Source organism: Falco biarmicus, chromosome 1 (genome assembly GCF_023638135.1).
Source record: "Falco biarmicus isolate bFalBia1 chromosome 1, bFalBia1.pri, whole genome shotgun sequence".
Classification (NCBI taxonomy): Eukaryota; Metazoa; Chordata; class Aves; order Falconiformes; family Falconidae; genus Falco; species Falco biarmicus.
In genome coordinates, this window is record NC_079288.1 from 109,399,676 (window position 1) to 109,414,028 (window position 14,353).

The following is a 14,353-nucleotide window of genomic DNA, read 5'->3' on the forward strand; positions in this document are numbered from 1 at the left end:
TAACTGTATGTACACCGATGCTTTCACAGAAATATGCAAATTGAAACTATTTTATCTTAGTCTCTGGTTTTGTGAGACAGAGCCTTTTACATTGTAGCCTGTGACTGCAATGTTCTGTCCCTTAACCTAACTTTCCTAGAAGTGAAGGGAGGGTAATTGCAGGAGCAAAATCACGGACTCAACAACATATCAATGTGATCCTAGTTGAAGCCACTTTACTTAAGTTTCTGCAAACTTTTATACAATATTAATATTCATACACACATCACACCTTAATTCTATTGGTTACATACACTGTTCACACGCTGCTATACAGATACTAATTGGTTAAAAGCATACAAGCTGTTAGTCTCATCATTAAAATTGTTGACATTCTTGTGGTCATCAGTTCCCAGTTCAGCTCTTGTTTTCTGCCTGCTTAACTGCCAAAGATCCTGTTTTCTTCGTTCTGGGTGTCTTTCTCACACGACCGTGCGGCCTTGCTGAGCAGATAAAACTTTCAATCATATCAAGCTGTTAAAGCAAGAGCGACTTTCGATAGGCCAGGTGTCCCTTTTCTTCCAAATACATTGCCATGGGTAATTAAAATTGTGTGGGGTTTGTCTCGTGTCCAGTTGAACACCATGTGCTATGTAGGTTCTGGAGGCTTGAGACTGCACCATAGCCAATTCTGTATTTCTAAATTACCCTTTAAATTGTTTGGTCACAGTGCTTGGAAGTCTACAAGGCTGGAACTGACTTTGTGATATGAAGAAAAAAGCACATTGATTTGTCCAGTTTTTGGTTCTCTTGGTTAGATTAAGTTAGTTAGTGTGTGTGTATGTGTATATATATATATGTCACAAATCTCTGTGCATGTTTTCCCATCCTGGATGAAAGACTACTTTTTTGTTCACTTCTGAACAGTGTTTTATGTTTGAATTCTGTTTCTTCATAGTTCTTTTGTTGAGGTGGGACACCAGTAATCTAACTAGCTGGAGGGGCATTAGGGAAATTCTTCATTTTTTGAGGGATGAGAACAATACTACATTTTTAGAAATGGGGTTATGGTAATTTTTTTTTTCCCTTTATGTTACTTATGGGGTCCAAGTAACTGAAAGTAAAATTCTAAAAAAGAAAGGGCTTTTACTTGTATGTAAGCATTTGACACAGAACAGTGACAGGTGTTGGGAGGTTTATTGTGTGCTTTTTAACTTAGGAGTATTAAATATTTGTTCTGCTGAGAAGGTTGGCTTTGCATTTTTAAATCATCAGCTCTAGGATGGATCTTGGCTATTCAGTTTGATAATCTGTTTTAACTGTCTTTTCTGTCCTTTTATATCTCTTGTTCTTCATGTGCATATGTTTTAGTTGTTCCACTGTTTTTGAGAGAAGAAAGGATTTATCAAACATAGTATTTTTGTAATTTTTTAACAGGGTTCACTTGCAAAAAAAATTACAAAATTCTGAAAAAGAAATTTTAAAAAGATCTGTATAGAAAAGATGTTATTAATGAAAAAAAATACTTTCACTGCGCAGAAGACAGTTTTTTGCATAGTTCTGCTGGCCAGCTTTCCTCTCCTTTTACTTAGACCCAAGCTGAGCTGTAAAGAAACATTTCTATTTTACATGTGCAGAGGAAGGGTACTCTTAATCACTTCCTTGGATGTTCAGTGCTCCTTTAGTCTTGGCATCAATCAGTGCATGACCACATATAGCCAATGCTTCCTGTCACTGCACTCTGGGTTCTTGATTTAGTGGAAACGTGCCACTGTAATTATTTCTTTACTGTTAACCTGACTTCATAAAAAGTGTTCAGAGGCATGTACAGAACCAAATGTACTTACAGTGTTTTTGTTGAAGTATATATATATATGATGAAGTAAACAGTGTTTTGGATTAATTTTTATCACTGAATGAAACTGATTCATGTTTAATGCCTACAGCAGGTAACCAAAGAGAAGTCATGCAATAAATACTTGCAAGAGGTACTATCCTGACATTGCATAAACAGGGTTCTATCCTTCAAGCATTTATTGCACAAATAACTTTTCAAGGTCTTCAGATTTATTGTCCTGAGGATAAAAGCTGGTTCAGGCTTCATGTTAATTTATTCTCTCCGTAAAAATAGACCCTGATCCAAATAACAATAAACCACATAGTTATCATTAAGTACAAAAAAATTGCATTAAGACCTTAGCTGTTGTGGATTCATTTGTGTTGCACAGGGTGGGATGTGAGTTGTATCTGTATCCAGGTAATAATTGGTCCAAGCATCCAGATCTTTATTTAGAGACTATTCAACAGTCTCCAGATAGTAATATTGTTTATTTCATGTGCACTCATCATGCTCATGTGGAAATCAAATGCCCTATGATTTACTATTCATTCTTATGCTCTAAGTGTAAAGTTCCTTTATACCATTGGGAAACTTCTACCTGCTGAATTAGTAAATCTAAGATGTTCAGGAACTACTGTAAACAAAAGATGCTGATGTGACATCAGAATGGTTATCATCAGCAAGAGGTAGATACTGCCACTCAAATCTTGAGGTGTCTGCAACTAACAAGAATTCCAGCAGTATCTAGACAAGAGACCATGAAAATGCAGTTTCCAGTGAACATAATTCAACTCCATTTTTAAATGTAGCTCAACAGATGCAAAAATTATTTCTACTATATAAGGATGCAACAGATAACAGAAAAGGTCACTTTGTGGTACAGTTTGATCCTGCCCTGTTGATCTGTTAAGATCAGAGCCTCTAGTGATGGTATACTGGAATATACAATTTATCCAGTGGGCTACTGCAATTTTGTGACTTACGTTTACCACATAGAATAGAAGTCCTGCTCCCGTTTGGAATTTGTGTATCACTGTGGACTTTCTACAAAATATAGAGTTGTACTGTAGTGTCTTGTATAAAGGTACCATGTTGAGAAGTACTCCAATGATTGTTAGTAGTGTGGACACATTTTTCTTGTAATAAATATTTTGTGGCAATTTCTCTCTAATGGCCCAAAAGGCATAGCTTTATGTGCTATCAAAGAAAGTGACATATACCTAATTATAGGCTGTTCCTCTTGACACAGAGCTTATGTCGTTGAGCATACTAGTTTTATATGATGAAATGCTAATTCAGCAGGAATAGAGTCTTGAAGATTTCCAGCTTAAGGAAAAAAGAAAAGCCCTTCCTGAGAAATACTCAGTAGTGTAAGCGCAGTAAATATGCCTTCCCTCCCCCCACCCCTTCCTGCCCCCCGTTTGCAGTATAAAAATATCTGTCTGGCATTACTGTACATTGCTAGCCAAATCATATTCCGAAACAGCCATCTTTTTTAAGGCTGAGGAAAAGGACATAATAGAAAGGTAAGACAAGAAGAATTCTTTTTTAGGCTTATAGAATTTAATTAGGCTTCTGTAAGGCTATCACCAAGTTTTATCTGTTTTATCTTCAATAAGAAGTCTCAAAATGTGTAGGGTCCTACACATTTGAATAGGTCATTAAGCTTTAAATGCCGAATAATAGCTAACAGTACCTAAAGGATACTTACTACTTCATCCATGTTTTCCTTCATTTAGTTTTTCACTATTTTTTTAATCAACATCAAGATGTGTATAGCCTGTCAATATTTTCAAGTTTTCTAAACTGTAGCTGCATAGGATACCTTTATTTAGAATACAATTTTATGATTTTTATACTTACAGTAGTAGTACTGAATTTTCTTGTCTTTGAAAAACATGTCTTTATTATAGAATTTGTATGTTATAGTATTTCCGTAGTGCTGCAGCAATTCATTTTTTAACAGAAAAGCAGAACATTGGATTACCAAAATGAGATAGCAGGGACCTGGCCATGCACATTGAGAAAACTTCTAATGTGAATCAGGAATGTAAATTCACATGCTGTTTCTTCGGTGCAGCATCATCCCTTGTCTTTACTGACCAGTTTAATTTCACGTCCCAGATAGAGCATGTTAGCATTTTTGCATACTGAAATTGGAACTGGTGCTGCACTGATGCCACTGAAAGAAAACCTTACACTGAAATTGTAGTTTGCATGTCAAGGGTATTTTTGCAAATTTCTACTCAATTCCTGCTTTTAAAAAAACCCAAACCAAATAGTTTTTAAAAGCTTTAATTTCTCTGTAACATCTTTTTCCCCTGAATTCTGCTAACTTGCTTTATTTCAACAGTTATGCTAACCTGTCTTGAACAAAACACGTTCATTGATGCATTATTGCATCAATGACCATTTAAAAGTCATATTATTTTACAAAAAAATCGTTTTACATAGAGAAAAGATCAGCTTTATTAATTGCATTGTTCTCCATTGATTGGTTGATTCATCTGGTCTGTTTTTTAATTTTATCTTAACTTTGATAAACCACTTTAATGACAACTAGTGCTTTAATCAGATGGGATGGAGTTACTACTTGACCGTTAAAGAAGCTGTCTTGATGCAGAATGTCCTATCATTATGCCTTCTATCCAATGGGAGATTAATTGGTATTCATAAGCCATCAATGAGCAGTGACCTGTATCTTAAGATTTCTAGGACTGAAATGATACTTCGTAGTATCAAGAGCTGTCTATTTCTAACAAAAGGTATGATTAAATTATTAGCTACTTACAATCTTTCTTTATAAAATAGAGAATCTTTTCAAGCACCTATTGTCTTCCCAGTGAATATTGTAATTCTAGAATTATTTTGAGAAATTTAATCTTTTGACTACTTCATCTGTACTGTTGTTACATACTTTACCCTTCTTTTAAAAGGAAACCATGTTGTGCATCGGGGCATAGCATTTCATGTAGTCAGTCATCTTGCTGCCCTGCTTGCGTACTGGAAGAAAGCTTCTTAAACAATACCCAGTATTTCAGTGTAATTCCAGTTTCCTGAGAAGTGTAAACCATTTGAAATGTACTGTATTATCAGTATATGCAATATATAAAGAGGAGCTGTTAATCCCATCTTGGCTATCTTGTGCTCTTAACACCGTACTTTTACGTTCCCTTCACTACTGTTGATAAATTGTACTTTTCATTCCTTAGTGTTGTGATGTTTTGGCCAACTTTTAGTGAATCCCGTATCTCTTTCCTAATCTTAATTGTATCTTGCTTCTTCCCACGTTACTGCTTCTTTTTCAGATCTAGGGCCTCAGAACAAACTGATCAATAGAAACTGCAATATTTCCACTCTTCTCATTTGCCCTGTGAGTTAGATGTGGCTGCTGCCATTGTTTTCCTGGTTTGGACACAGTTCCACAGTGTGCCTTTGCTAGCTTCCAATCTCTGGAGCTATGCCTGGGTGAGATTTTTCTGAACATCTTTACCGTAGCTTTCTCACTTACTCTTAAATCTTTCTCTCCTGTATTTTTGGCTACATTTTCCATTTGGGTCACTGACTACGTACTGTCCATAAAGAAACCTCACTCTCAAGGGATCTTTTTCTGTCAGTGTTCCTTGATCAGTCATCTTATCCTTTCCTTCTTTGGTACAATGACCAGGGTTGGATGTTACCCCTGTGTCAGTGTTGAGTTCTTCAGGCATCGGGGGAATGAGGAATCATTTGGAACTAGTTGTTTTGTTGTGTGGATACTCACATATTGCTCACTTCTTAGAAGTCTGGCCTGGAATGAAGCAGTCACCTTTGGGTCACAGTGACTTCTGAGCAACACATGATACCACAGTTACAAGTGAACTACAAAAATGTGCCTGTAAGAAAGAAGCAATTTAAATTAGTTAAAGCTCAGTGAACATGTGGAGGACAAGTGAGGAATATGTAAATAGTGGTTTGCTTTGTGTTTTGAGTAGATACTGACGAAAAGGACACAGAAGGCAGTCCTGCTACTTCTTCTGTAATCAGAACTAGGTAACAGCCAGTTCTGAAGCTGTTGGGGTTTTGCTATCTGTTAGAAAAGGTTAAACAAGGACAGTGTGTTTAAACAACAAACAAACAAAAAACCAACCCCGAACAGCACTTGTGAATATTGTACTACATCTGATAAAATGTTTTAATACGATGTTTTAAAATAGAGTGAAAAAAACCAAATATAGTAAAAAGATCAATGATTAATCGATCAAGGTTGAGTAGTTTGCCAGGGTCAGTTGGCTACTTGAAAGACTGACTTCATAAAGGAGGGTAGGTTGCATTGGGGGGCTAGGACAAGACTGCTGGAGAGAGATTAAAAGAAGGCAGAGAAATTAAAAAATCCCACTCAAAACAGACTAAAATCAGGAAGCCTGAGTGACTAATACAATCCTTAGAAAATGGGAATGAGGTGGAAGAAATGGGAACTATGGTGTGATGTGGCTGATAAGAGAAAAATCTGTAAAACTACACCCAAACACACACAAGATGAAAAACCTGGTTTTCATAGGAGATTTGATCACTATCTGTGGACTTTTGAGTTTGGGGAGAGCCAGAATTACTGAGCAGTCTAGCTTTATGGTGAGAAAAATAGATAATATTTCTGCCATAAATGTGGCATATACTTAATACATAAAGAAAAATAATTTTCTTGGCATTTCTATGCAAAGATACTTTGTATTTCTCAAATTGTGGCTTCTGCGGCCATCCAAATTTACACAGAAAATCCCCTGACCATTAAATCCAGAGCAAAGGGTTCAGTAAATGTCTGTTCATCTCAGAATTCTGGCACTTGAATCTTCTGAGAAAATCACAGCTGTGCAAGTGGGAGGATAGCCATTAAATTAATAGTGTTGTTGACTTAGCAGATGCACACAGGTGAGCAGGGCTCGCCTGCATGTACATTTTCGGAGCTGGCAAGAAGACTCTGAGGATTTTACCATGCTTCAGAATTCCACTTTGTATAGTCTTATCATCTGTCTTTTAAGGTCAAATTGTAGCTTTAAGATACTATCCTTTTGGATCCTGAGAGATTCGAGGGCATCCACCTCTGAAACGTGCTGTTCTCCATGGCTGTCTCTTTGTCTGAGATGGGGTGGTGACAAGGGGGCCCTGGGGAGCCATTGTGATTCTAGCTCTGAACACCCTCTCTTGTGCATCCTGCTCATCTTTGGGTCCTGTGCCAACTACAAATTAGAAGCTAGCCTTTCAGTCTTCCATCTAATTCTTTTCCCCACCTGCATTCACACCTGTGGAGTCATTTAGTTGTTTTCAGCAGCTTTGAATCATAGCACCCTTCAAAGTTGATGTGTTTCTGTAGGTATTTCTGTGTGCAGACAGGGAAGGATGCTAATATTGAGGTAAAGTTTCCCCTCAGCTGATGCCTACCAGCAGCTTCTGTGACAACCTCATTGTCTTGGAAATGCAAAGGAGAGTAATTTAGCTTAAACTGCTGTTAGCATGGTTTGTATTTGTAAAAGCTAAGATGTATGAGATATTGAGCTGTAAGAAATTGTGGTATTTCAGGCTCATCAATACTAGAGGAAATGGTGTTCAGAAACAGATATCTGTCAGTGGAATGTAATAAATATAGTTATTTTATGGAGAAGAAATGGACAAATAAAATGGGATATCAGGAAACAGTTCATCTCATAATACAGAAAATGACATCACTGTGTTGCGGTTGTGCTTTTAACCCTCTCGTTTGCTCTCAATGCTGTGAAACAAAAAAAAGAGAAGGATACAATTTGTAGCTGTGTGTGAGGCAGAAAGTTATTGAATTTCACCAATTTTTTAATAATTGTTCTTTGAAAGCAAAATATATTTTGACTAAGCATTTAATAATGGTGAGAGTATCTTTGTCCTTCATCTCAAAAGCTTGTCTTGACAGTTCATTTTCTTTCCTCCTCCCCAGTTGTTGGGATATTAAGCAAACATCATTGCAGATATGGCTGTGCATTTAAGTAACCCAACAAAATAGCTATGTTTTCAGTCTGGAAAACTTTTACTTCTCTTACTCTTAAATTTCTCAGTATGGAGGAAAGAGAATGGCATTAGTTATGTGTTAGAAGTTTTCAGTTAGGAACTGGAAAGAGAAAATAATGGTGCATGCATTCTAGTACGTGTGAAATGAAAGTTAAGTTCCAGTCAGTGTTGAAGTAATGAAATTCCATTGTCCAAATATTTATGTAAACCAAGAACAAATGGCACTCCAATGCATACTTTGTCTCTGAGGAATAATCTTTCATGTGACATAGAGGTCTGAGAAACTGATGTGTTTTGTTTGAATGAAAAAGGATGGAGAAATTTGCTTTTGTTTCACACCTGAGCGTTTACTATTACTTTGGGGCCCCAGTATTGTAGCTTGCCCAAGGTCGTTTGAAGTTTACCTGAAAATTCATTAACTCAGTGAAATTCAGTTTTCTTTACAAGACCTATGCATCTTTACTATGATATTCTGAGGAGTAAACCTGATTGCTATGTGTGTGGATACCCTTCTTTTCCCCAGCTAATTATTAATGAAGTGCAAATTCCTAGTTTCTTAAGATGTCGGTGTCAATCAAATTTGAAGGAAGTCTTTATTTTAGGTGTGTATACAGAAGGGCGTATACTGGAAATTTCTAGGCCTCTGTTCCTTTCTGCTGTCAGATAACCAAAGCTTTAACCTAAGCTGTCAGTACAGAACTTGTAAGCATTATGCAATAAAACCTGAATCTGAAACACCTTACATGGTGTAGATAGAGGGAGCAGGGAATGGGGATATTAACTGCTATACCAGCACCAAGGCTTCTGGAAGGGGTTGGAGTGACCACCAAGAATGTAACAGAACAAGACAAAAATGTGATGCTTAGGTTTCTTTAAGATCAGCAATGTAGGTTTGAAGACTTTGAGAAGAATTTCTTAATCTGAGTTTGAAACTAAAACTAACATTGACATGCTCTATTAAGAGCATGAATTTCCTTGGTAATGGGACAATCTTTTTTGGCTTAATCTTAGAGTGAAACAAAACTGCAGTTTCCTTGTCCTCATTTAGGAAGTGGCTGTTCTATCAACTTTGAGATGCATGCATTAATTGTCCATATAACTAAGGTAGTTATATATACTGTATATATATATATATATAACTACCTTATAACTGCCCATATAACTAAGTATATATATACTGTAGTAGTGTGGTTCTTGTGAGCTGTTTTAATTGATTTTTAAGACATTCCTGGATTTGAAATAACCACTTGCTGGAACTGCAGTAGCTCAGGAATTCCACTGTAGGCAGCATGGTATTCTGAGGCTAGCAGTTCACAAGGTCAGTGTAACTTCAAAGCAAGTAATTTTGATGTGCATAGGGTTCTAAATGTAGAGTGATGAAGTATCTTTTCACTCCTAGCTCCATACTGCATGAGGAACTGTTGGGTAGCTCAGGAGAGAGGATGCAAACAAGTTATGGCAGGCCTGGCTCACTCAAGCCTTAACAGAGTCATGTGGCTTCTTTTAAAAAGTCACTGTATCTGTACTTCCAGACGAGCTGGCCGGGAGTCAGGCTCATTAAGGAATGCAGTTTTTGTGCTGACACTTTACATAACATCGGTTTCAGAGTAATGGGTGTTAATGCTGAATATCATCTGCATTGTTCTGATAATGACATCAGAAAAAAACCACACTGCAAATGTGTTTGTCTGGCCAGAGGGAGCTGTGATTATTTCCTGACCATCAGGAGCATATTATTAGAATAAAGCCTCTCAATTCCAAGTCTGGTATGAATAGCTGAGCAAACCAAATTTATGTATCTCTTCATGTAATGGAAGGAGTTTTAAGGCTGAGGCTGCACAGTGCGAATCAGATGCAGACTGTCCACAAATGAGAAAAATTCAAACTTCTTTTGGAGTCGTTTCACTCTCTGTAAGCTTGAATTTATCACTGTGTCAGTGTTGATAAATCTCTTACTTTCTGCATTTGGGGAGGGGAAGCTTTATCTGATTAACAAGTTTCTAATTGATCTTCTAAAATGAGATTTTCTGTTTGAATGAACAGCTACGTTTATTAAAATGTTTCAAAGTCTCTAAATGAGGTCATTAGGATTAACCAATACTGTCTAGCAACAATGGTCCGTCCAGTGAGGTAACAAACAGAAAAAGAGTATTAATCATACTAAGGCAAACCTGAGAATCCAAGTTCTCAGCAAGGTTAGTTATCTATTTTTAATGACCAGCAGAGAGAGGCACATTCAGTTTTTACTTCTCCTTATAGAAGGTATTTGGAAAAATCTTGACTTCTATTAGTGAATTGTCAACTACTTGAGGACAGATCTGTTGTAATGTGTTGAACTTTTGCATCCTGTGCTCAGCATCATGTAGTATAGAATCTAAATTGCAGACATTAAATTCTGATTTATATCCGAAATTACTATATGCTTTGCTCCATAGTTTTCAGGGAATTGAGCTCACTCATAGTCATAAAATGGTTATAATGTCACTTTCTGCATAGTAATTCTGCAAATTTGGGTTAGGTTACAGCTCTGCAGTGCTAGTTTCCCTGCAAGCATAGAAAATTTACACTGACTTGTCTTTGTGTCACAAAAATTAGCCTTTGCTTAGGACTAACGCATTTGTCAGGTCACGAGGGAACTCTTCTGTACGTAGGAACACAGAACTTGGGAAGATCTCCTGAGCTGCTGAATACTGTCCATGATACTGAGCCCATGTCAGGTCAGAGTTTGTCTCGTAAACTGCTCTGTTTCTTTTGCAACTCCTGCTGAAAGGTTCTCAAGGCCTTTTGTCACATGCTCAGGGAAAGAGTTAGTGCTCATGTGGATAGACTTATTTGCTCTGACCAATAATGAAGAACCTAATTCCTGTCTTTTGTCCCACTTCTACATGGATGTAAATCTTCTTGTTTTAAAAGATTTATTGCGATACAAATGAAGGCAGAATTGGTGTGAACACATAAGCCAATAGTCATAAAGCAGCAGTAACAGCAAGCTGAGACCAGTAGCTGAGAGTAACTGTCACAAACCTCAGCTAGAGAATTCACTAGCTTTTTTTAATCAGTGGCTTTTTATGGTTACTCCTGGGTGAAAGAAAGTTTGATAAAGTCTTCGAGAGCATTTGAAGATTCATGTAGATCTATGACAATGAGCCTAAAATGACAAGAATTTATATTGGAAAATTAGGCTGACTGTGTTTTATCAGTATTCTGATGTTTTACCAGCCTTGGTTTCTGTGTTTTTTCTACTCCCTTCCCCCTTCCCTTCTTCTGTACAACAGGGATTTGGGAAACAAGTGGATGTGTCATATATTGCCAAACATTACAACATGAGCAAAAGCAAAGTTGACAACCAGTTCTACAGCGTGGAAGTAGGTGACTCGACCTTCACAGTTCTCAAACGCTACCAGAACTTGAAACCTATTGGCTCTGGGGCTCAGGGAATAGTTTGGTAAGTATCAGCAGTTTCTCTTATGCTTTTAAATAGGGTTTGCCTTTTGCATTTCTTCACAGTTTGCTAGCCACAGACATTGTCTAAAATTGCAACAATAAGTCAGGCAACAGACATCCTGAGGCAGAAGGAGCCTAGTGGTTAGCTAATAAATTCTGCTGCTGGTGAGAATGATAGCACTAGGTTTGTGTCTCCATATAGCAAAATGTAACTAGCAAGAAAGCAGGAGAAAGATTTTATCATAATTGACAACTGTGGCACTATTTCCAGAGGCAGTGCAAATAATATCCCAAGTAAACCCTGTAATTTTAGTCTTTGTGCAGTAAAAGTCACTGAGAGCAATATAGAAACTTGTCACATCCCATAGCATTCTCAATTATTCAGATTGGAAGCCTTTCAAATAAAGATAACTGTTAATGTTTCCTTTGTTTCTTAAAAGAGACATTGCAGTGATGTGAATAATGCGAACAAAAGACACAAATTCAATAGCACTCCTAAATAATATAAAAGGCTTATGGAATTCAAAATTATTATGTTCAAAAGCTGTGATATCCTGGTTGGCTTTTGCCTCTGGATTTTTAGAGATGGCTTTTAAATTTCAGTGACTTATATTTAAATGTCTTTGTGCAGGCATTTGTTACCTGTTTAATCACAAGGTATTAGGGCAAGGGTCCTCAAACTTTTTAACCAGGGGGCCGGCGCGCGGATGAAGTGGCAGACAGTCATCTGCGGCTGCTTGGTTTCCCCCCCAACCCCCGGCGGGGGGGTCTGTAAATACCGGGGCCAGATTGAGGACCCTGGGGGGCCGTATCTGGCCCGTGGGCCGTAGTTTGAGGACCCCTGTATTAGGGTAACTAACATGATCTTTAATTGTAACTTGATCAGAGATGAATTCTAATTCCATCTGTTGTCTTTATCACTGTACTTTTCTGACTTTGATGCAGTGTGTGTTACCTTACATTTGGAGGCAGTGGTAAAGCAACAGGCTTCTTTAGACTAGGGGTGAGTGGGCTTCCATGGATCATTGGCATTGCCACTATTAATTGACAGCGTAACAACAATTAGCAACGCATCCTTAGGTCTCAGACTGTCACTTCCAGTGTTTAATGTACTTTGAGGCCACACAAGTCCAAAGATCGATCTAAATGATCAAATACTATATTTCATATCTTAAACACGAAAGGACTAAAGGTTGGTTTAATGTCAGCTTTGGGAAAGAAACATACTTTGTGTTGAGTACGATTCATATTAATTTTGCACTATTTTTCCACTTCCGTATGTAGCAACTGATGTTTTTTCTTCCTACTTACTATTCTCTATTCGTTTTAGAGGAAAATCAGATTTTGCTGAACCTCTCTGCAACTGAATTGCTGTAATGATCAATTATGAGCAGCAAAAAACCATAGAAGTTAAGCTGAATAAAATCAATAACAGTTTCCTGTGAATTTGTCTTTCATACTAAGAGTTGACAGGCAAAAACTAAGAATGCCTTAGGAAAGAAAATGAAATCAGAGAACAAGTAAGTTCAAGTGAAAGTTAACACAAATCCCCTGAAGTGGCTGAGTAGCATGAAGAGACCACAAAAGGCCTTTTATGGTTTGATGATACAGATCTAGAAGTATTCCATAATAGATGGAGAAGATAATGAGCATTTGTGCTTAGTATGTGTTATGTTGTAATCTACCTGTCATGAGGCATAATTTAGCAGAAATAAATTAACAAACTATGAGCAAAGCATGAAGAATCAATGGTGAAGTGATAAATCAATGAAAAAAATCGTGAGATAAATGTATGTAGTTTAACTGAAGGAGGACAATACATGATAAAAATATCTTCTGTTGTTTAAGTTTCTACTTGTGTGATAATTATATAGTAACAATAATAACTTTACACAGTAAACTTAAATAGTTTAGGAACTTAAACTATTTAGGAACTACTAAGTATTTTGATGGATGTAGGGTTGCATCTAGGATAACACTGAAAACCTGCCTATTTGTGGAGCGCTGGTGGTTCTGGTGAAGGAGGTATTTTGCTCTGCTAGTCTTGTTCTTTTGCAAAGAATAGCCACGAGAATTTCCTCTACAAAAATAGTGGGAAAAACCTAGGTCCTAGTTTCTTTCAGATCCCGTGGCTCTGTTCATACTTAATGGCTTGTTGTTCGAAAAGTGGAACAGATCTGGGATGCAGTTCTGTTTCTTAGTGCCAGAATTAGCAGAGTGTAGGAGATGAATGGGTGATTTCTGATTGTTCCCTCTGCCAAGGGGAATTTCTGGATTTTCCTTCCAGATAATTGTAGGTAAAAGGACACTACCTATTGTCTGGCTGGAGTGAGGCTACCCAGCTACTGGAAGCAGCTTTAGTGCTTATTGACATCTGGATTTATGGAGTGATAGAGTAAATGCTAACTACCCTTTCAGAGCTGAGCTGCTGCCAGCAGTTGCTGCCAGGGACCTGCTTCTTGACTAGTCTAAATTTTTGCAGCTTGGCGAGTGGAGTCCATGCTGTCTTTTGCCCATGTTGGAAGAGCTGAGCTGCTGATGACATTTCTGTTTTGTCTAGTGCTTGGTCACACAACTGTAATTCCCACATCTCGAGAAAAAGGGGCCTGTGTAATAATAGATTTTTCAATAATTTAACATCAGATCTCTCAGTACCATTCGGGTACCTGATACCCCATGCCAAGGACTGCTTCAGCGCTATCTTCAGGACCAAACTCCACATACTAGCAACAGCTTCCCTCTTAACTTGGAAGTGGGATCCCACTTGCCCAGCATGCTGGCTGCCTTAGGACCTCGCCAGGTATACTTGGACAGGCAAACTGTTTGCAGCCCAAGAGGTAATTGTAGAGGCAGAGGGGAATGGAGGAGAGACATGAGGTTTTTCAGGATGCTGTAGAAGCTGGTGTTGCAGGGCTCCTAGGTAAAGCCACAGAGTACACTGAAATCTTTCTCATAGAATTCTATTAATAGATGTCCACGTAAGCAGGAGAATTTCAGTGGAAAATAATTTGTGTTGTGGAACAGACGCAGGCATGGGAAGCAGGGAGTGTGGTTATGAAAGAAGTTGGGATTTGA

The 14,353-nt window shown here is 37.7% G+C and overlaps 1 protein-coding gene across 8 annotated transcripts in view; it reads left to right on the forward strand.

Moving 5' to 3' along the window:
- MAPK10 (mitogen-activated protein kinase 10) overlaps nt 1–14,353 on the forward strand; it is a 168,978-nt gene that overhangs the window by 79,960 nt on the left and 74,665 nt on the right. For all 8 annotated transcript variants that reach the window (XM_056359835.1, XM_056359859.1, XM_056359817.1 and 5 more), the window contains one exon: nt 11,110–11,279. In XM_056359835.1, coding sequence (XP_056215810.1) covers nt 11,110–11,279 — 170 coding nt within the window. The remainder of the gene's footprint in view (nt 1–11,109; nt 11,280–14,353) is intronic.